At 38.1% G+C, this 21937-nt stretch overlaps 1 protein-coding gene across 7 annotated transcripts in view; it reads right to left on the reverse strand.

Moving 5' to 3' along the window:
• PRRC2B (proline rich coiled-coil 2B) overlaps positions 1 to 21937 on the reverse strand; it is a 93450-nt gene that overhangs the window by 25769 nt on the left and 45744 nt on the right. For all 7 annotated transcript variants that reach the window (XM_069069324.1, XM_069069321.1, XM_069069323.1 and 4 more), the window contains exons 5-13: positions 19525 to 19597; positions 14652 to 14795; positions 9498 to 9739; positions 8967 to 9088; positions 8390 to 8532; positions 7842 to 7932; positions 2727 to 2919; positions 1252 to 1567; positions 391 to 578 (exon numbers count right to left, since the gene is read on the reverse strand). In XM_069069324.1, coding sequence (XP_068925425.1) covers positions 391 to 578; positions 1252 to 1567; positions 2727 to 2919; positions 7842 to 7932; positions 8390 to 8532; positions 8967 to 9088; positions 9498 to 9739; positions 14652 to 14795; positions 19525 to 19597 — 1512 coding nt within the window. The remainder of the gene's footprint in view (positions 1 to 390; positions 579 to 1251; positions 1568 to 2726; positions 2920 to 7841; positions 7933 to 8389; positions 8533 to 8966; positions 9089 to 9497; positions 9740 to 14651; positions 14796 to 19524; positions 19598 to 21937) is intronic.

Here is a 21937-nt window from a genome sequence, read left to right on the forward strand (position 1 = left end):
CAGAGATGACCAAGAGATCCAAGGAAGGCCTAATATGGAGCTTTAGCCACCCAAAGGATGCTACTTTGACCCAAGAAGTGTTCTTCAGGGCCTAAAATATACTCTCTTATTTACAAACTGCTAGCCAAGCACATTGCCTTTTAACTACCAGGAAAACAGAAGAAAAACCAAGAGATTCTTTCTAGAAACAGAAATTTCATTCAAAAGAGTCTTCCTTGTGTTTAATACTTAATAGCTACAAAATGAGCTACCAATGTCCTCATTTTAATTGCCCAACTCTTAAAATGACTGACTGGCAAGGACAAAGTTAAGGTACAAAAAGGAGGAGGAAACTGAAATTGCCACTTTGTTTTGTTTTGGAGAATTATTTTAAATGTTTATTGTCTTTACCTGTTGCTGTTGTTGTTGGCGCTGAAATCTAGGGGGAAGTGATTTTTGGTATTTGTTGAACTCTTGCGCAGGAGATGCAGATTCTCTGAGCTCCTCATCACTGCTGCTCTGGGTCACAGCCTGAGGGAGAGCCGACTCTTCTTCACTATAAGGAGCAGGAGATTCCTGGGCATGGAACTCAGGTGTTGCTGCAGAGCAAAACACAGAAGGAATATGTGCTATCATCTCACAAAAGCACTGAAAATGTGATGCCACATTTACACTGTGCTGTCCACATACATTATTCCTTCTTTTTAGCTAAGGTTATTAAGGAAGAAAGAAACTTTATGACATATGACTTTAATAAATTAGGGAGAACTTAACTACACAAGAGTACTCATATAATCTTTTAGCTTTTAGGTTCAGGACTGAACAACACTCATTTGGCCCCTAAAATGCCTTTCCCTCTGCTCCAGCTACAGAAAGTGATTGCTAAGGAACAATCCTCTTCCAAACACAAAGCAGCTACCATCAAAGTCAAAGGACACCCTGAGAAAATTCCCAGCCTGGTCAGATCAAAGAGCAAGTGTTAATTTCTCCCATCTCTAATAATAAACCACTTATTTGTAAGCAAGTTTAATTCTCAGGGCAATGGTTTAAAAAAAACAAAACATGAGAAAATAAACTTTAGCCTAAACTTCACCCAAACTTTGTTGAAACAATGTTGTGACACAAAATTAGTACTTATAATACACGCCAAGGTCGTCAGAGAATGTTGCTATATAATTATAAAAGTATTATATCATATACCAACCCCATGCAATTACCCAATGAGTGATGAGGCTGTTTGGAGTTACATACCTGAGAAACAAGAGTTCATACCTTTGTGGAAAGCCTGGCCATTCTCCTGCGGGGAATTTTTCTCCGTGGCTGGGGATCGGGGGGCTTCACTGTCTGGGTGTTTCTGTGCCTCACTGGCCTTTTGGGCTTGCTTGCACTTCTGATCTAACTGTTTGAGCTTGGCAGCGCAGGCAGCCAATCTCTCCTCCCGGGCTCGACGCTCCTCTTCCTCCCGGCGTCTTCGGGCTCTCTCCACAGCCTCAGAGATTTCCGAGGGTACAAACTTTTGCCGCGGTGGCAGCTTGTCCTCTTTGTCTTCCACAGACTGTTGCCGGAGCATGTTATTTATTGAAGGCTTCTACCAAAACAAGAGAACCTATGATGAGATGCCACTTCGAATGACAATAGAAAACACAAGTCTTAGCCCAATAAAGGTTGTGCCCTATGCTTCCCAAGTCAATTTCCAGGGCAAAAAGAGCCCTGGAAAAAGAACAAAAAAGAGCACAAATCTAGACATCAGTAGGCTTAGACTATTAGAGCACAGGGCCACAGTTCCACACTTTCACCACTGTTTAAGTCACCTTCACTACTAAATTTCTCCAGCCCTTTAAAAATGGATAATCCTCCAAGTACACAACTCCACAATCAAATGATAAAATTCATTTTCATTCATACAAAAATTAAAGTGATTCCTATCTAATTTATCAAAAGAAACTGCAAGCCCAACCAAACTATGATAGTTACTTTGAGTATTGCAGATAAAATAGGAAAGTCTGAGGATTTCTCTTTGAAGATGCTGGACTGCAGATGGGTTACAAAGTTTGACTGGGTGAAGGGCAATCTACTGACCATCAAGGCTTACAACACAAACAAAAAATGGTTATTATTTTGTATATTCTGACAATACCTGAACAAAGATATACACCACCATCAATGATCTGGCAAGAAATATTACTTGAATGGTCATATTAATTACCTAAAAGATACCCATTCAATTTAATCTATAAAATGAGGATAATACCTAACTCAGAGGATTGTTGTAAAGCTCAAAGAATATGTAAAGCCATTTTGAAAATGTTAAAGCAAATTGTGGCAGTAGTTATTATTATTCAGACTACCATAGGGTATGGTTAAATATAAACCTCTTATATTCCTTATATTCAAATTGTTAATGAGCTGCTCATTTGAAATTAATAAAACAGAATCAAATCTAGACTTATACGTAAGATAAAATAAGCCACAATTACCCATTTTATAAAAATATCTACAATAGGATTCTTTTTAAAAGTTATTTCCCAAGAACATAAAAAATGATACAATTTATATACATTTATATACTTTCTAGGGACATGCCTATAGAATTCAGTGGAAATATACTGTGATTAATTAAATTTCCTGTTTAATTATTATTGCCTTGGGACTACCAATGTGGCAAACTATGATTCTTGTCCTAATCAGTGGAGTTTTATGTTTCTCCACCTGAACGATAAAACAGACCTTATAAGCATCCAACATACCTGATAATCAGGGGTTGGGGTCCAACTATTCAGCTTCCTAGAAGGTGGCTGAGGCTCTAGCACCTTACGGATGGCCCGAGATATGCCCATAGATTCACCCCAGTTCTTTCCTTCATCCAGGGTATGCTTTACATCAGCACTATCTGCAGAACTCAGTGACAACTGCCGCTGTCTCCTTGGATCCCAATTGTTCCTATAACAAAATTCCTTTTAAGATTAATTCCCTCAATCATTTTTTTTTTAAGCAATCAGGGTCAAGTAAGTTGCTCAAGGTTACACGGCCAGTTATTATTTCTGGGTGTGGTGCTGAGTGTCTGAGCCCGGGATTCGATCTCCAGGTCGTCCCAACACTGGAGCCGGTGCTCTTACTCGCTGAGCCACCTGGCCGCCCCTAAGCAATTGGGGTTAAGTAACTTGCTCAAGGTTACACGGCCAGGTGTTTCTGGGTGGGTGCTAAGTGTCTGAGCCCGGGATTCGATCTCCAGGTCTTCTCAACACTGGAGCCGGTGCTCTTACTCGCTGTGCTACCTGGCCGCCCCATCCCTCAATCATTTTAAACAAATTCTGGTCCTTCTAACCAGCCACATCTGAGAAGTCTAACAAACCCCTACAAAGTCCTAATATCACTAGGCCATGACGAAGGAGAAAAGCTAAAATCTAGTATGAGTAAAGATTACTCACATGGCATTAGGCTTCCACTTACAAGTCACAGAAGTTATCTAGAATCATAGAATTTAGAGCTAGAAAGTACTTTAGGGATCAAATCCAACATCTTTATTTTAAAGATGAACAAACAGATTTGTAGAGGTTAACTGACTTATCCAAAGTGATAAAAGCACCAAATGGAAGACCTATGATTCAAACAAGGTCCTCTGACTCTAAATCCAATATTCTTTCAACTATAACAGAGTATTTGCTAATTGAAGACAGTTTGATTTGGATCTAGAAATCAGTTTAAATTTTTAAAAACAGGTAACTATTTTCTTCCACTGATTTTAAGCTAAAAACAAAAGAGTAATAGAATGGGACATCATGTTGCTGTAGGGCAGAGGAGGAAAACTCTGGTGTAGCCAAACTGGATTACAAAGTAATTAGGAAATGTTTAACAAATTAAATTTTAAAATACCAACCTAGACAATGTTAATGTGTGATTTTCTAAGTCATTAGAAATGACTTAGCCTTCAGGCCTACATTTCTATTTGAGTGACATCAAAGCTGTAGGATCCTGATTCAGAACCTTAGTACATGATTCACCTAAATCCACAAAAGGGTGTCAGGATTTTTAAAGGGCTTAAAAAAGAGAGAGCCAACTGATCAATATAAAGATCCGTGACAATTCCAAAATATTCTAGAGAGAGAACTGATGGACTCCAAGTACAGATTGAAGAGTAGTTTTTTCTTTAGTTTTCTTGCTTTTTCCCCCCACAACATATCTAATGTGGAAATATTTTGCAGGATTTCATATGTATAATAGGTATTATATATCTTGACTCCACAATGGGTGAGGAAAGGGCTAGACGGAGGGGTGTGTATGAGAATTTGGAACTGAAGGAGCTAGAAGAAAACTGACATTATTAAAAAAAAAAAAAAAAGGAGGCCTTTGTTTCCAGGACAGGCTTGAAATTCTTTAAAAAATTGAGAAATTCCCCAAAGAAGATGCGATAGGTGGGAACTCTGCTACCTAACAACCCAGTCCACACTCCTGTTCCTCTTTTCCCTGACCATGGACCCCGTTCACTGGGACTGCGTGCATGACACCACAGATTATGCAGTGGACAATAAATACTCTTAAATCCACTTAGTAATTCTTACATACATAGGCCAAAATCTTAGGTCTTGTTTAGGAAGTTCTGCATGTTCTGGCTTTGGTGTAATCAATACAGTGTCACTCATAAATAGTATAACCTTAAGAGACTTGACAGGGAAGGAATCCTTCCACTGAGATTCTGAACTGGACCCTCTCCATGACACTGGTGTTCACTTCTGTTGAGTATTCCATCTCTCAGTTTTATGCCTCAATTGACATTAACAACTGAAAGAGTTGGACATTTTTCATGGTAACTTTTTGTATGATTTTGACATGAATGGGAGACACTTTGTTGAAAACTAGTCTTTAAGGTAGTGGTTTTACTCTATCAAATCACATACTTTTTATAGTCAATAAACATTAAGCACAGAGGTATCTTATATTCTCTATTACCTTTCAGTCAGTACCCTTGAAATATGTGTGGTCTATTCTCTTAAAAATTCTGCATGGAGTGTAAGCAGATGAGGCTAGTTATTGATATTCTCAAGACTAGTTTTCTTTAGTAACAATAAAATCTTAAATATTCTCCCCTCCCTCCCACACCCACATATTCTCCACCTGAGTTACCTCCAGTATGAACAACCCATGTATAGGAACTGCATTTCCTATTTGTTTTCTGCAGGGTCATTTTCAGTTCCTCCAGTGGCTGATCTAAGACTAAAATTTTATTTAATTCAACCAACATTTATTAAAAGCCTACTAAAGTATAAAAGGATACAAAAACCCCTGCCCTAATAGACCTTCTATTCTACTGAGGGAACCCAACATGTATACAACCAAGTCAATATAAAGAAAATACTAGGAAATTTAGAGAGAAGAGAAAATAAAAAAGGAAGAGAGAACACTAATAACTAATTGGGGATGCAGAGAGAATTATACTAGTGCCAAAGCATGGAAAAAGATGTGATACATGGGAACTCTACTACCTAGGAGGCTAGGTTAGACTAAAAAAGGGGGGGGTGAAAAAGGTGAATAAAACAATGCTGGAAAGGTAGGTGGGAATCTGGTTTTGGAGAGCTTTCAATGCCAGGCTGAGGATTTTGTATTTTATTCTAGGGGCAACAGAAATCTACTCAGCTAAGTAGTGCAATGGATGGAGCGCCAGGTCTAGAATCAGGAAGACCTGAATTCAAATATTGACTAGTTGTATGACTCTGGGCAAGTCATTTAACCCTGTTTGCCTCAGTTTCCTCATCTGTAAAATGAGCTGAGAAGGAGTGACAAACTACTCCAGTATCTTTACCAAGAAAACCCCAAATGGGGTCAACAAAGACTCAGTACTGAACAACAATAACAATAAGAGTTTTGGAGTAAGAAAGTGATGGTACCAGATCTTTTGTTTTAGGAATACCTATCTGGCATCTGTGTGAAGAATGGATCAGAAAAGGGAGACTGAAAGCATAAGCAACGATTCCAAGGCTATACCAACAACTATCCAGAAAAGAGGCCAAAGGACCCTGAACAAGTGTGAGGGCTGTATAACCAGGGAGATTTATGATGAATGCAAGTAGTATCTATGAACAAGATATGCTGACTAATTAGACTGAAAAAAAAGGGTTGAGAAAAGAGACAAAGGAAGTGAGAATCTGGGTAAATGGTAAGATTATGGCACATGAACACGAATGAGGAGGTTCAGGACAGACAGATGGCTTCACCATACTAGACAGTGAAGCTGTAAAAATATGGATCTTTCCCATGTTATTCTGTCAATAAACACTTATTAAGCACCTACTGCATGCCAAGTGCCATGCTAAGTACTGGGGATACGAAGAAAAGCAAGAGACACTTCCTGTTCTTAAGAAGCTCAGATTCCAGCGGGAAGATAACATGAAAACAGTCACGCGCTAACAAAGCGCACGTGGGGTAAACTGGGGGACGTACTCACAGAGGGAAGGCACTGGCACGAAGGGGACATCAAGAACGGCATCTTGCAGAAGGGGGGACGTTAGCTGATACTTGAAGGAAGCCAGATGGAGAGAGAGAGAGAGAGAGAGAGAGAGAGAGAGAGAGAGGAGGAGGGAGAATGATCCAGGCAGACGGGACAGCAAATGAAAATTCCAAAGCTGGGAGCTGGAGAGTGTAATGCAGTAAGGGCAGCAGTGTCACTACACAGTAGACTATGATGTGGAAGAAGACTGAAGGAAGGGCTTCAAACCCCAAAGCAGTCTATGCCTGATTCTAGAAGTGATAGGGATACACTAGAGTTTATGGAATGGTAGACTGGGAATTTGCGGCATGGTCACACCTACACTTAAAGAAGATCAATCTGACAGCTAAGTGAAGGATGGATTATTACAGGGAGAGACTTGAGGGAAGCAGACCAATGAACAAGTTATTGCGATAGTTCAAGTGTGAGATAGTGAGAGTCTGCACTAGAGTGATAACAAAGTTAGAGGAGAGAAGGGGGTACATACTAGAGATGTTATGAATGTAATATTGACAGGCCTTGACAACTGACTGTGGGTGGGGTGAGAATGAGGAATTGATGATGACCCCTAAGGTTTCTTGTGTGCAGGACTGAGGGGATGGTGGTGACTGACAGTGAGAGGGAAGTTAGGAAGACAAAGACTGGGGCGAGAGAGAGTAAATTTAGTTAAGATATTTATAGGACATCTATGTTTCATCTCTGTCACCATACTTTCACAATTTTATTCTAAAATAACCTTGCTCAGTTGGGTCTTCTGCATTAAGCTTTTTTCTTCTTCCATTGCTTCTCACTGTTTTATAAGGCAATACTACTCATTATCTTCTGCTATCCTTCTCTTTAGGCTTTTATAGGTGAGTTTTTATATTCTAATACAATGTTGCCCTTGGCCAGACATCACTCTATGTGGCAAGGAAATTCCATTGGATGAGGAAGTTTTAAGATCTTTTGGTCTTTTTACTAACAGCATTCCTCTATACATTTCCTAAGAAGAATCTATAATCTATTCTTTCATTTAGCTGCATCTTCCTTTTTTCTTCTGATTTTTTTCCTGTGAAAATGTCAAGATTGGTCATTTTGAATCATTCTGTTTCACTGGCTGTTGCAGCCAAAGAATTCAATTCTAATGGTGATGACCTTCACCATACTTACTATGTAGGTTGATTCTCAAGAAACAAAACATGAAATGTTGCTAGAACTATGGAATTCTTTCCAAAACAGAAGAACCTGCCAGAGTTTACGGTTTAGTGACATAACCTTCATGCCATGATGAGGCATTATAGTAGCACCTAAACTTTATTTCAAATATCCTCAAGTCGATTAGACCTGAGCTGCTATTAAACAGCTGCTATTAGAGAAACCACACCAAACAGAGACTTCTTACCACTTCTGTCTTCCATCCTTAAGAGCCTCCTCCTCTTCCTCATCTTCACTGAATTTCAGTTTCTCTGAGTAATCCACTTCATCGTGAAGGCCTGCAGCAAATGGAGGGCCAAGAAAGAAATAATATGAGAAGAGGAATTTAACATCTTTCCAATATGGTGAGGCAACTCAAGGCTAGCCTCCCAAATCAGTTGCTAGAACAAACCGCACACAACACCACCAGTGCTACAGATAAAGTTAGGTTCTGAAATGCAATACCCACTCCCTCCCACACACAGAAAAGAAGCCCACCCAACTTTAAGAACTATCATGAAAGGTAACTGCTCAAGTTTGATGACCAAGAAACCCCAGTTCTGTTGCTATAAAATGTAAACCCTCTAAGCTCCTCTATACCTTTCCCCTTCACTTCCAAACAAAAGGGGAAAATATCCCAAAAGGGATATAAAAATTTAGTGATCCTGTCAAGAAGACAGAACACAAGTAAATTCCTATTATTTCTACCTTTCCAAGCAATCATTTGAAAACCAATCAAGAAACAGAAGTTCTTACCTGCCCAACCATCATCTGCATCAGTATCAAGTTCATCAAGTCCTTTGAGGTTTTCAGCATTGATAATGGTGGGTCGTGGAGCCCGTTCCCCTAGTTGCCTTATGGGGCGTGTTGGGCGTGACATTCCCATTCTGTTTTCTTTCCTATTGGGGAAAAATGAATAACATTACTGTATATGTCAGTCACACAGACTTGAAGAAAATAAACAATTTTCTTTGTTTTCTTCCTTCTGTTTTAATTCTTCATGGTTAAAAGGTTCAAGGGTATATATGATGCTTAAAATCACTCCCTGCAGTCCTCCTTTCAACCTATTTTCATATAAGGGCAAGAAGGTCCTTTATTTCATAGTACGAGTATAAGGGCCATCATTCATTGCTCCTGGCATCCTGAGGAAACATGTAATGTTGGTACAACTTACCCAAAGACTTAAAATTAAGACCCAATGTCCCTTGTCCATTATAGAACTAGCATATCAAAACCCAAGATAACCCACTGGGCTTACAATCTTTTTCATTATACTCTTAAATAAAAACTACATGTGCCTTGTGTCTCCACACATCAAATACAATCATCTTACCCATCTTGGTCATTCATCTGGTACTGTCTAAAAGGAACTCGAGGTTCTAGACGTAGTTGAGGAAGAGGAAAAGACCCTCGTTCCATTATACCCTGGGTCTCTGGTGACTGCTGTGAACACATCTGAAACACAATATTGGTAAACAGTTTTTCACATAATTATATAAAATAGATGACTCTTGTCAAATCTGACCTTCCTAGAAAAGAACAGCTAAGGAAGAGAACAGTAGGGTACCCTTAGCTTTCCTAATTAATCATCCCAAAACTATACTAACCCCCACCCTTTCATTTCTTTCCTGCTGTAAGTTAAAAAATAGGAATGAGACTGTCTTGGGGAACACCAAGTTTTTTTATACTGAAAAACCAGTGCTGAAATAATTAAATACTAAGAAAATGCAAAAGGGTAGAAACCTCTAAAATTACACATCTGGGTAAAAGGCTTTGGATAATATGAAAAAGACTCAGGCATCTGAGCTAGAGTCTGCTGGACACAATCCAACTTCAAGAAAAATTTTACACACTTAGGACTTACAAAAGCAGGAAGCATGTCATGGTATGTAGGTGGGTGGTATACATTTCCCATAAACTGTGAAGCCCCTTTTCGGACAGGCTGAGCCGGGCGGAGAGAAGGCTCCTTAGAATCGCTGGTACATGTCGAGGAGGGGGCTCCATCTCCTGTACTCGAGTTCTTGCTGCCCGGCTCAGTCGGGGAGGCGGTCAGAGATGTGGCAGAGGTTATGTTCCGCCCACCGCCCTCCCTCCAGCTCGTCACATCTGGAAATTAAAAGGGGGCAAAAAGGAGGGAGGGGGAAGGAGCGGCATGAGGTTATGAAGGTCGAAGGGACCCCCTCGTTCATAAAAAAAAAATGTATATAAATTGAGGAATCAAGCTGAATTGGGTCAAGCAGAAATCTATCACATGAGTATGAACTTCAAGAATATATGGGCCTCTCTAAAGGGCATTTCAGCTGGCAAGAGAAAATGAGAAATATGGCCCAGTGTCAGGGTCCTGGTCCAAGCATATAGATCAGCACAGGCCCACAGAATTAACCCTCCAAATAAATTAAAGCAGGTATAAAAACAAATTAGTCTCTGGTCAATAGTAACTGAAATTTTTTAAAAAGTGATAACCTACAGCATTTTACTGTAATATTTTGGTAATGCACTATCACCAAATAGCATCATTTAATTTTGCACTAAGAGCTACTAAGAAATACAGTTACAGGCCAAAAAACCATTTAATTGAGCTAAAAGATTCTTCTTAAATAACTTTAGTCAACATAAAAGTTTATGTTGTTACCACAACATAAAAGTTTACTCAAATATACAGAAATACGGAGTTTCCTGTATCTTAGAAGATCACAGGATTTAGAGCTAGAATGGACTTGAGAGATCCTCCAGTCTAACTCTCATACTTTATAAGAATCTGACACCTAGGGAAACATAAGTCATTTGTCCAAGGACTACAGGTAGTAGCAAAGATAGGATTCAAACTCAGATCCTCTGATTCCAAATGTAAAACTTTCCCATTATACCACATGAAACACTTGGTCTGAGAGAGAAGCTCTGAAGTCTGTGTATCTCTGAGAATAGTCATAGAATCGTTCTCTGGGAAAAAAAATATCTAAGACTTGAACATCTAACTCAAACTCTAATTCATAGAAATCTACTTTACTGGCACCTAGAGATGGCTGGTGGTGCAATGGGTAGGGCACCAGGCCTGGAGTCAGGAAGACCTGAGGTTAAATCTGGTATCAGACATTTACTAGCTGTGAGACTGTGGGCAAGTCACTTAACCTCTGTCTGCTTTTGTTTGCTCAACAGTAAAATGGGAATATTAATAACACCTACCTCTCAGGACTGTTGTAAGGATTAAATGAGGTAATATTTGTAAATTTTCTTAGCACAATTCCTGGCACATAGGAAGGGTCATATAAATGCTTATTCCCTTCCATTCTCCTTTCTCTATTTTACAACAAACCAATCAATTAAAAAAAAAAACAACAATCTCAATATATCCTAGGCACTATGGTAAAGTACCAGAGATAAAAATACAAAAATGAAATAAACTCTGCCTTTCAGGGGCTTACAATATACACACCAGTCAATTATTCATTTAGTCTTTGAATTTCAGTAATCAATAAATTTGCAACCTCACAAAGTAACCCATTCATTTTGGAGACAACTCTAATTTTTAGAAAGTTCCATTAAAGCTACAATCTGCCTCCCCATAACATCGCCTTCATTGGTCCTTGTTCTGTCCTTTCAAGTTTACAATCTAATTGCTTTTTCAAATAACAGTTCTGCCATTTAAAATTGACTATCATGTTCCCACTAAGCACCTTTCATAACAATGGCTAGGGGGAGAATTCTTAACCAAACAAGGAATAAGAGTAAACATTTTTTAAAAGGTTAATGTTGAATCTATAAAATTAAAAAGCTTTTGTACTAACAAAAATCAATGTAAATAGAATAAAAGAAACTACTGAATGAAGGGGGGAAACCTTCATATCAAATATGAAAATGAAATCAGATGAAATTCTGGTGTCCAAAACACATAAGGAACTAACATAAATATGAAAGACCAAAAGCCATTCTCTAATAGGTTTGTAGTTAAATAATATGAACACATTTCAAAAGAAATGTAAACTATAAACAACTATTTTCAAAAAAAAAGGTCCATTCACTAGTAGTAAGAGAAATATAAATTAAAACAACCCTGAGGTTTTGTTTCACACCCATCAAATTGGCAAAAATTATAAAAGACAGGAAGTCAATGTTGGTGCTGTATGAAGATAGTCATATTTAATGTACTGTTAGGGAAATTATGAACTATTTCAACCATTCTGGAAAATAAATTGAAATTACATAAAAAGTTACAAAATTGTTCATGGCTTCTGATCCAAGGTACCTACTGCTGGGCATTATACTCTAAGAATATCAAAAACAAAGAGAAAGGTCCTACAGATACCAAAATATGCATAAAAGACTCTTTGTTGTAGTGGAAAATTAGAACCAAAGGTGTTGCTAATCACAATGGATGAATAAAGCATGGTGTATGAAAATAATGGTTTATTGTACCTTAAGAAATGATGACTGTGAAGAATTAAAAGAAAGAAAAGATTTTTTTAATGAACTATGCAGAATAAAGAAAGACAAATCAATGAAGTCTTTATTGTGGTCCTATATGTTCCAGGCACTATATTAGGCACTGAGGTTATAAAGAGAAAAGTGAAATAGACCCTTTCCATAGGAAACTTCTAACAGGAGACAACTTATTCACATATAGGGAACTGTAAAACATAGAAAAGCAGATACTAGGTAATCTTGAAAGGGAAGGCACCATATGAGCTATAAGGACAAAGAAAGGCCTCATATAGGGAGGGAAGCTTGTACTGAATTTCAAAGTCAAGGGTTCCAAAAGGCAGAAATAAGGAGACAATCTGGTAATAGGGGCTAATCCATACAAAGGCATGGATATGGGAAATAGAGTGTCCTGTGTGGTGATTAGCACAAAGGCTAACATGGTTGGAACCCAGAGTGGGTAGAAGCAATAGGTAGGATTGGGTCAAGTTGTGAAGAGCTTTAAATGACAGAGTTTATATTTGATCATAAAGGCAACAGGAAGCTGATCAATCATTAAGTATTTATTAAGCACTTACTATCTACCAGGAGCTATGCTAAACCCCAGCACTGGAGTTACTGAATGACGAGATGACGTGGTCAGAACACTTCAGGAAAATCACTTTGGCAGTCATGGGGTAGATGGATTAGGATTTAGGAAGAGGGACGCGGCAAGGCACCAATTAGGAAGCTATGGCGATAGTGCAGGCAAGAGGCGATGAAGTCCTAAACTAAGATGGTGGCTATATGACGGGAGAGAAGGGGATTCACAGGAGAGCTGTTAAATTGAAAGAAATGTCGAGACAATTGCAACTGCTTTGATATGTGGGTAAAGGAGAGTAAGGAGTCAAGGATAACACTTTGGTTGCAAATCCAAGTGCTAAGGATGGTGGTAACCTCAACAATGACCCAGGTCAACAATACTGGAAGTTCAGAAGAAGCAGGGGTTTTAGGGAAAAGATGAGGAGTTCTGTTTTGACCATGTTGAGTTTGAGATACCTATGGTGTATTCTGTTTGAAATGTCCAAAAGGTCATTAATTGATGATGTAGGGTTAGAGCTCAAGAGAGAATTAGGGCAGGATCTAGAGTTGGAGAGAACTAAAAGAACAGCATGTCACTGGTCACAATTTTTTAAAAAAAGAAAGAAAAGTAACACTAAAAGAGAATTCAGATTAGTATGACTGGTCTTATTTCCAGAGGACTAGAAATAAGATTTACTTCCCATGAATAAAGGCAGGAGTCTGCAAGTACAGAATTAACTGTATTTGTCTCTGTTCAGTAGAGGGTGTGGGGAGGGTAATTAGAAAGTGACAGTGATGTGTAAAAAAAAGCCAACAAAACAAAATTTAAAGCCTTTATATTAGTGCATCATAAAACTACATAATGTATTTTTGGCAGCCAGATCATACTGTTGATTCCTACTGAGTCTTTTTAGCAATCACTAACCACTGCTAAGCCAGTATTACCTGAATCCCACCCTGATGTATAGAAAACCCATAACAGTAATACTAATAACCACACAACCAACTTGTCATGGCATGCACTGCTTCCTATATAAGCACAAATTTACCATAGGTATAGTTACCATCACTGATTCATCGTCCTGCTGACAGAGTTTGCCAGAAAGATGCAGTTGGGATTACTGCAGATAGAGATAGCAGTAATTCATCCTCTATTCTGTTACTTAGAAAATCCAAGGAATTAAGAGAAATTGAGAACTAGAAGGGACCTCACAGATTTTCTAATACAACACTTATTTTAAAAATGAGAAAAGAGAGTTGAATACCCAAGGTTATAAAATTAGTTAAATGGCAGAGCTGAGACTTGAATCCAAGCTTCAAGTTAACCAGTCCAGAAACTCCCCAGTTTAAAACAAACTCAACTATTCTGTTCAAACACCTGATTCAAAGTGAAAGCAGTTCTACCACACCTCAATGAGAGGACAGAGAAGGAATAGGTTTTGGGGACTAACTGGTACATGAGAATAAAAGCAGGTTAAACACCTTAACTGACAAAGGAATAAACCACTTTCAAATCTTTGAATCAAATCCTAAAAAGCAGGTACTTCTTTTTAGGTCCTTTAAATAAAACAGGAAGGGAATGATATATCACACCTTCTTCAATGTGGCCTTTTGTCATATCTTTCCCAACCCCCTGGAGAGAACATGTAAAAATCAAAACTGACAGAAGTTTACCTATAAATGGAAGAGACATAATAATGGCACAGACCATTACTAGGATCAGTGACCCAGTCAACTAACCTTTTGCCTATCAAAATCACAACTGCAAAGAAACTAACAATTGTATGCCAGAAAGGGCATGAAATTCTAGATTTTCCATCAGCTTCCTTCTCTGTCACTAAGATGACAGGAGAAGTAACTAGGCAAGAACAGCCCAGGGATGACAGACTCTGGTAAAAGCCACAGTTTCTCCACTGACATCCTGAGGCTCCTTGTGCTTTTGGCCATTGGAGGGAACTTCAGACAGGACAAAAAAACAGAACAAAGAAAAACCACTGCTGCTTCAATGGGTAGTCAGATACAGGGAATACTAATGACTTACTCTGTGGGCGGAGGCTTGGTCCTGGCCCATACGACAGATCTAAGACGCCCTTTTCTTTGCCAACCTTGTCCTGCTCGCCAGCTGCTTTCAGCGTCGGAAATTCCTCGGGAGAGAAGGATAATAGTCGGCTTGAGCCCCTTGAACCTGTCAAATAAACCAGGAAGACTTAGTGGAAAAAATGAGTTAAAAACTAGTAAAACTCTGTATAACTAAAAAATTTTAAATCTGAATCTGTGACTCATTTAAAGCCATGATGTGCTGAAACAGAATTGCTTTTAAATAGGCCACTCTGGCTTGAATAGAGTACAATGGTAGTGAGGTGCAAAGGTCAAGTGTTCCATCCTCAAAGTAGGCAAGTAAACATCTTTCTGGCTATAGGCCATATACCACCATTCCCCTACCACTGCATACCATCTTGTAAATGAATACAATTGGTTATAAGGGAGACAGGCGATGGGATGTGGCTAATGATACTGATGGATAAGCACAACTCCATCACCACTCTTGGAAAAAAATAAAATGTAAATTTCATGCCTTCTGGATGAGACAGTACTGTCATCTTTGTAAAAAGGACAACACATGACTACAATGACGTTGCGTGCATTGTCTTCAACTGAAGTATATCTGGCAGTATTTTCAGATGGCACCTATATCATCAGGTGTTCCCAAACTGTCCCCATCCTCTTATGTTTAGTCTATCTTTTCTCTGCTTATTTTTGTTTACATCTCTTCAAGTCCTCTAATCTCAATCATTTAGCCCTAGCAGACAAGTGAGGCGTTCAAGAACCCACAGTGGGGTTTAGTGAAATTTTCTGAAAGACTAACAGATCTCTTACATGTCATAAATTTGGTAAAGCCAATAACAATGATACTAAGAATCACACACCAAATGCCAATCACACACCAAAAAAGTGGTGTGCATTGTTCCCTTAAGTACAAGTTTCCCTGAGGTGTAATTAACACTACTGATTCATGGTCCTGCTTGACTAAGGCTGACTTTGCCAAAAGGATACAGCTGGAATTACTGCAGATACAGAAGGCACCAACTCATTCTCTGCCACAGTTAGTAAGGAAGTCCCAAAGTCAAATAAACCTGCCACTGTAATAACTGTATACATTATTCACAAACTATTAACCAGGGAGTCCATTTATAAGTGTTGCAAAGGAGCTACTGCTGTAAAGGATGTGTCTAGCTTGCAACTGTTTCATGGCATAAAATGTCATTGGCAAGAATAAAATATGAAGAGGTCTATTTTTTTTTTAAATGAGAGATTACTGAATCTAAAAAGTCTATGTTCAATACAACTTTTTTTGCATTTCCCTTTGCACAGATGGCCATGGTAGCATAATTATAAGCATCGAGTATATATCTGATTTCTATAGTGTCTTAGGAAGAAAGGCACTGTATAAATCTAAGCTATCATTATTCATAGAGAATTTTTAAACTGAAAAGATTCTTAGATTCTCTAGTCCGATTCTTGCATTTTATAGATCAGGTAATTGAGATGGAGATGCCAAAAGACAAATAATCACAGATTTAGGGTCCAGCTGGAGGAATGGATCCTAGAGGTCATCTAAACTAGCCCATTCATTTTACAAATGAGAAGACTGAAGACCAGAAAGCAAATATAAATAAGAAGTGGAATTTAAACACCTGTCCTCTGACTCCAAATCTAGTGCTCTTTCCATTGCTTCTCAGACTACAAGCCATAGAGTCTACATAAAAAGATAAATATTGCTACATTATAAATACCATAACTTATCACTTTACAGGTCACTCACTATTCACTTGGAACGTGTAATAGTAACATTGCCAATGACACATATTAGCCAAATACCCATATACGCATTCATACCAGATACTAACTCACTCTCAATTCTCCCTAACATATATACTAATCTGCTACAGATACACGCAGAAATGGTAGGCAAAATAACAGGTCGAATATAATTAAATCACTAAACTACAATCAGCTTCACAAAAGGAATATCTAAAAGGTAAAATACACTACCTCTCAATGGAAGAACTGGGGCAAAATTGAAATCAAGCATTTCTTATCAATTACCTCAAAGGAGAATGACAAAACCTAAGACATGCTCTACCTGTTTTGCAGACAATTAATACTTTAGTGTCCAGTACTGTCAGCCTGGGTTCTTTCATGATCACCACCTCAGATAATTAGCAAACTGCAGAAGCAAGGTATAAACCCAGGTCTTCCTGACTTCAAATCCAGTGCTTTCCCCACTGAACTACACTGCCTCTACTATTAACACAGTGCCTATTAAGATTTCTTTTAACTTCTATCATTAGTGCACAAAGCTAGTTAATTACCAAGCCACTAACTTAAAAAAATTCAGTCGCTAATCTCAAGTGGGGATTCCCTAGCCCCATATGAATTAATAAATGAAGGTACTACAGGCTAATTCAAGATCTTCCACAATCTGTTACCAGCCCACCATTCCAGTCTTCTCTGATGTTATCTATTCCACACACTTTAACCAAAATGGTTGGCCTATTCACTGACCCCTTAACACACCATATGCTTATTTTGTCTCCATACCTCTCTGCTCATGTTAGTTTGTGTATGCCTTGAACTCCAATGTATCCTTTAAAGTTCAACTCAAAAGTGACCTCCTCTATGACATCTTACTGAAGTATCCCTTTGCCATACCCACCTCCTGTTTCTCTGTGGCTTCTGCTTGGGATCTGACCTCATATGGTACTTTGCTCTGAAAATGTCACTTAACATGAATGTTTTTCATTATGGTCATATGTATTTGTGGCTTATCCTCTATTAAAATGTAATTCCCCTGACGAGAAAGGGTAGGTTACACCTTAATGGAGCTTACATTCTAATAGGGGCAAAGGTATTAGCTAGACTCTGTATTTCCCCAAACAACTAACTAGGAGTACTGTCTATACATATGGTAGGAACATAATAAATGTTGGGCAAATTAAATGAAAATTGGCTTCTAGGCTCAAAAAAAGCACTGATGCTGGGAACAGAACCAAGAAGTTCTGAAAAACCACTATTTAAATCACATGACCATATCATAGGATAATAGACCTAGAACCAGAAAGGACTTCAAAGGCTGAGGCAATGTGATACAATGGTATTTTACTGGAATTGGTTTCAAAGGACCTAGATTCAAATCCTAGCACTGCTGCTTACAACCTGTGTGACCCTGGTCAAGTCACTTAAATTCTCTGGGATTCAGTTCCTCATCCAAAAAATAAGGGGATTAGACCAGATGACCTCTAAGCTCCCAGCTCCAATAGATGAGATCCTAATTTCACTCTCCCATTTTTACTAATTGACTTGTCTAAGATCACATAGACAGCATGTAGTAGATGTGGGATTTGAACCTTTGGCCTCTGATCCCAAAGTCATTATTTCTTTCACTGTACCATACTGCCTCTCCAAGCATTAGAAACATTAGAGACAAGATTTGAACAGTGATTGTTATGACTTTTTTTCTCATCAGTATTTCATAACTACATAATGGTCTATATGTGTATAAATCCAAAATGTTTGTTATTTCCTAACACTAGTCTTTCTATCAAGCTACAAAAACTACTTAATAATTCCTTCTACATAATTACTAAAACCATAACATACCTCATTTTTTATCTGAAATATCTTGTTAATATTCAAAGTAGGGATCAAGAAATAGGAGTAAGTAGTCTAATTCCAGCACCAACCAGTACGATGAACAGAATGCTCTCATAGTGCCTGCTATAAAATTATATAATTTGCCTGACAAAGGCTAGGGTTTTAAAATTCTGGAGAAGAAAGAGTGCTAGTTTTAGAGTAATCAAACTTTCTCACAAACCAAATCTTTTCTTTTCCCCTTTCACCTTTCTAAAATGTTAAGGTTTCTTACCTGTAGACAGTGCTCTCCTAAGGTGTTAGGGCAAACTTTTCCCTTGCTTATTAGCCTTCCAAAAATGAATAGAACAATCACCATCATGATGGCTGGAGGTGTCCTTATCACCTGTAGAATAGCTATAGTTTTATTCCTACTTTGAAATTTACTTTTTAGTCATTCCTTTGGTCTGTATTCTTTCCAGTTCAAGTCTGACCAAAGAACTTCAAGCCTTTATAGAACCAATAGGAATTTCAGATTTGTGTAAATTCACAGTTTTAAGATAACCTCTACTCAAATTCAATATTATCCCTCATTCTGGACAGTTGTTCATCATTTATTTGTGAAATTACAGAGAAATCTCCTTTGATGCCTATACTTGCCCTCTATTCCTCTACAGTTTTTTTTTTTTTTTGCTTTTTGGAGGGCAGTCAGGGTTAAGCAACTTGCCCAAGGTCACACGGCTAGTGTTTTGTGTGTGTGTGCGTGTGTGTTAAGTGTCTGAAGCCAGACCTGAACCCAGGTCCTCCTGACTCCAGGGCCAGCTCTCCATTCACTGTGCCACCTAGCCGCCCCGCTCTACAGGTTTAACTTACATAATTGCTAATAACCAAGCAACAAACTCCCTAAGGTGGTATTATTTATAACCCCAGGCCCAAAGACAGTGCAAAGTAATGTAACACTTCTTTGAGCGTTCTGGCAGAGAAGAAATATACAATCCTACCAAACCAAGCTATTAGTAGTGCAAATTACAGACTGACAGGGTAGCCTATTCAGCTCTCCTATACACACTTCAACATGAATATTTCTTTCAGAATACAGTGATTTCAAAGTCAACACAATGCAAAACAAACCAGCTACATACACAGCACAGCACCAGTAACATAATATTCAGAGACTTTGGAATTAAGGTATTCAGAATCATCTCACACAATGCCAGGTCAAGTTAAGGCTGACTAGGCCCACCTCAGTGGTTCTCTATATAGCTCCCTCTATCCACACTCACCACCTTCGTGTCCTACTGGCTTTCCATTCAGCTGTGCCCATGACTTTGGTCCACCTGGCACTGAATTTGTATTCTATAAAAAAAGGAAGGAAGAAAACAAAAATGAGTCTATAGCTGGTTAGTTTATTTAATTAGAGTGCAGTATAAATGAAGCCAAAATCTTCAGTTCAATTCCTCTACTGGGTCCATTCTACATGCTCTGGTACCCACCAATTACATCTATCTCCATCTTACAGCCATTTTAAAACTGCACACTATAAGACCTTGTAAGATGTTGCAGGGCAGAATCAGCAGAACTAGAACTATACACAAATATATACAAGTGTCTGCAATTATTTATCTTTTCTCTGGAAGAGAAGGAACTAAAATAGACCTAAAGTGGAAGAACTTTAATTAAGCCTGGAAAAAAACACATGAAACAAAAGCATTTTCTTTTCTTGGTTGTTAATTCATTTGATTTTCTCGTTAAAGCTTAGAGATTGTTAATAAAATTTTGATGCCTTTTTTTGGTTCTTGACTATTAAAGTTATGTATGACTTTTTAAATATTAGTTGAAACTGTATGTCAGTCACAAAGGGAACTGATAAGAGTACCAACAGATCAATGAAAAACTTTAAGTGGCATATAAGTCACTACTGTCACCTTTTTACACAAAGAATAAAATAGTTATGGCTATTCTTTTTTTTGTTCATTTGTTTTTTGGAGGGGGAAGGCAGGGCAATTGGAGTTAAGTGACTTGCCCAAGGTCACATGGCTAGTAAAGTGTTAGGTGTCTGAGGCCAAATTTGAACTCAGGTCCTCCTGACTCCAGGGCAGATGCTCTATTCACTGTGCCACCTAGCCACCCCTATTCTTACTCTGCATGGCACAGCACTACAGAAATACAACTTCCCTCTTAATCTAAATTTGCTGGGTCTCAAAATTAATCCAGTTTTCCTCATGGAGCTATTATTCCATGCTGCAACCTTCTCTAGGGTCATTATTAATTGCTTTCCTCTTCCAATTAGAAAGGGAGATATTTTAAAAACAACAATAACAACTTAAATGGTTAGGGTGACTGACAGAGATGTCCTCACAATCTTAAGACTCTTTCCCAACCTATCCCTTTAGCAGTCAGTCAAAAAAAGTAAACATTTCCTATAAACCAGGCATGGTGCTAAGTGCTGAAATACAAAGAAAAACAAAAAAATACTCTCTGTTTTCAAGTTCATATTGTAATAGCAAAGAGAAAACACCAGCTTCTCTCAAGCATAGAAGAGTTGCTTTTTACACTCCCGTGCTGGAAGCCACAACAATTACGGGGCCCTCTGGCTACCCAGGTCCCTATAGTTTTAGTCTAGAAAAGTAGACAACAAAGATATATTCTAAATATCATATTTAAATATTATACATTTAATATCAATATAGGTAAGTGTTATATAAATGTAAGTATACTAATGCTCTGTATAAAATTTTTCTTAAACCTGTACAACAATCAATATAGAATATTTCCCTAAATGGTTCATCTAGATGGCATCATTCCACTTCTATCTGTAATTCCCCATACGTAGCATACCATGTCCCATCTTCAGGCCTTTGTAGTGGTTATTAGCTCAGGTGCCACCTCCTTCATGAGGCAATTCTTAATCTTCCCAATTGCTAATACTTTCCTCCTCCCCCAAATTACTCTGCATCAGTTTTGTATTTCCTTACTTGTGTACATGTTCTTTACACTGCCCCCCTGCCAAAAGAAATCCCTCAAGGGCATTAACTGCCTTGGTTTTTTGTTTTTGTATCCCTAAGATCTAGCAGAGAACCTGGTGAGAAACTGATGCTTTAAAAAACTGCACGTGTCAAATGAACAGAGTAGATCTCTTATGATCTCTCATACAAGATATAAATGAGCTAACCAACAGTGTAACTATGGCACTGAGTGGATAAAGGTGAAGACTAGAATAAGTCACTGGAAACAAAGTCAATGCAGTTAGAAGAAGCTGTCAATTGGAGGGGAAATTATTGCATTCAGGAATTCTAATAAAATTTTTATATCAAAGATACAAAAGGAACTAACATAAATATTTAAAACCAAGAGTCATTCCATAATAGATAAAGGATCAAAAGCTATGAACAGGTTTCAGAGGAAATACAAACTATCAGTAAACATATGACAAAATGCTCCAAATCACTAATTAAGAAAAATGCAAATTAAAGGAACTCTTAAGTTTCACACTTTTCAGGTAAAAGATGAAAAAATTTAATATTGGAGAGGCTGTGAAATAGCAGGAAAAAAACCACCTGATTGGTAGAGTTGTGAACTGGTCTAAGTATTCTGGAAAACAATTTGTAAAGTCACTAAGTTGTTCATACCCTTTGACCTAATGGTGCAACTACTGGGTTGGATGCAACATACCCATAGAAAGTGAAAGACAAAAGG

Source organism: Petaurus breviceps, unplaced genomic scaffold (assembly GCF_028583685.1).
Source record: "Petaurus breviceps papuanus isolate PSGF00001 unplaced genomic scaffold, PetGlider_PUasm1.0 90779, whole genome shotgun sequence".
In the NCBI taxonomy this organism is placed as follows: Eukaryota; Metazoa; Chordata; class Mammalia; order Diprotodontia; family Petauridae; genus Petaurus; species Petaurus breviceps.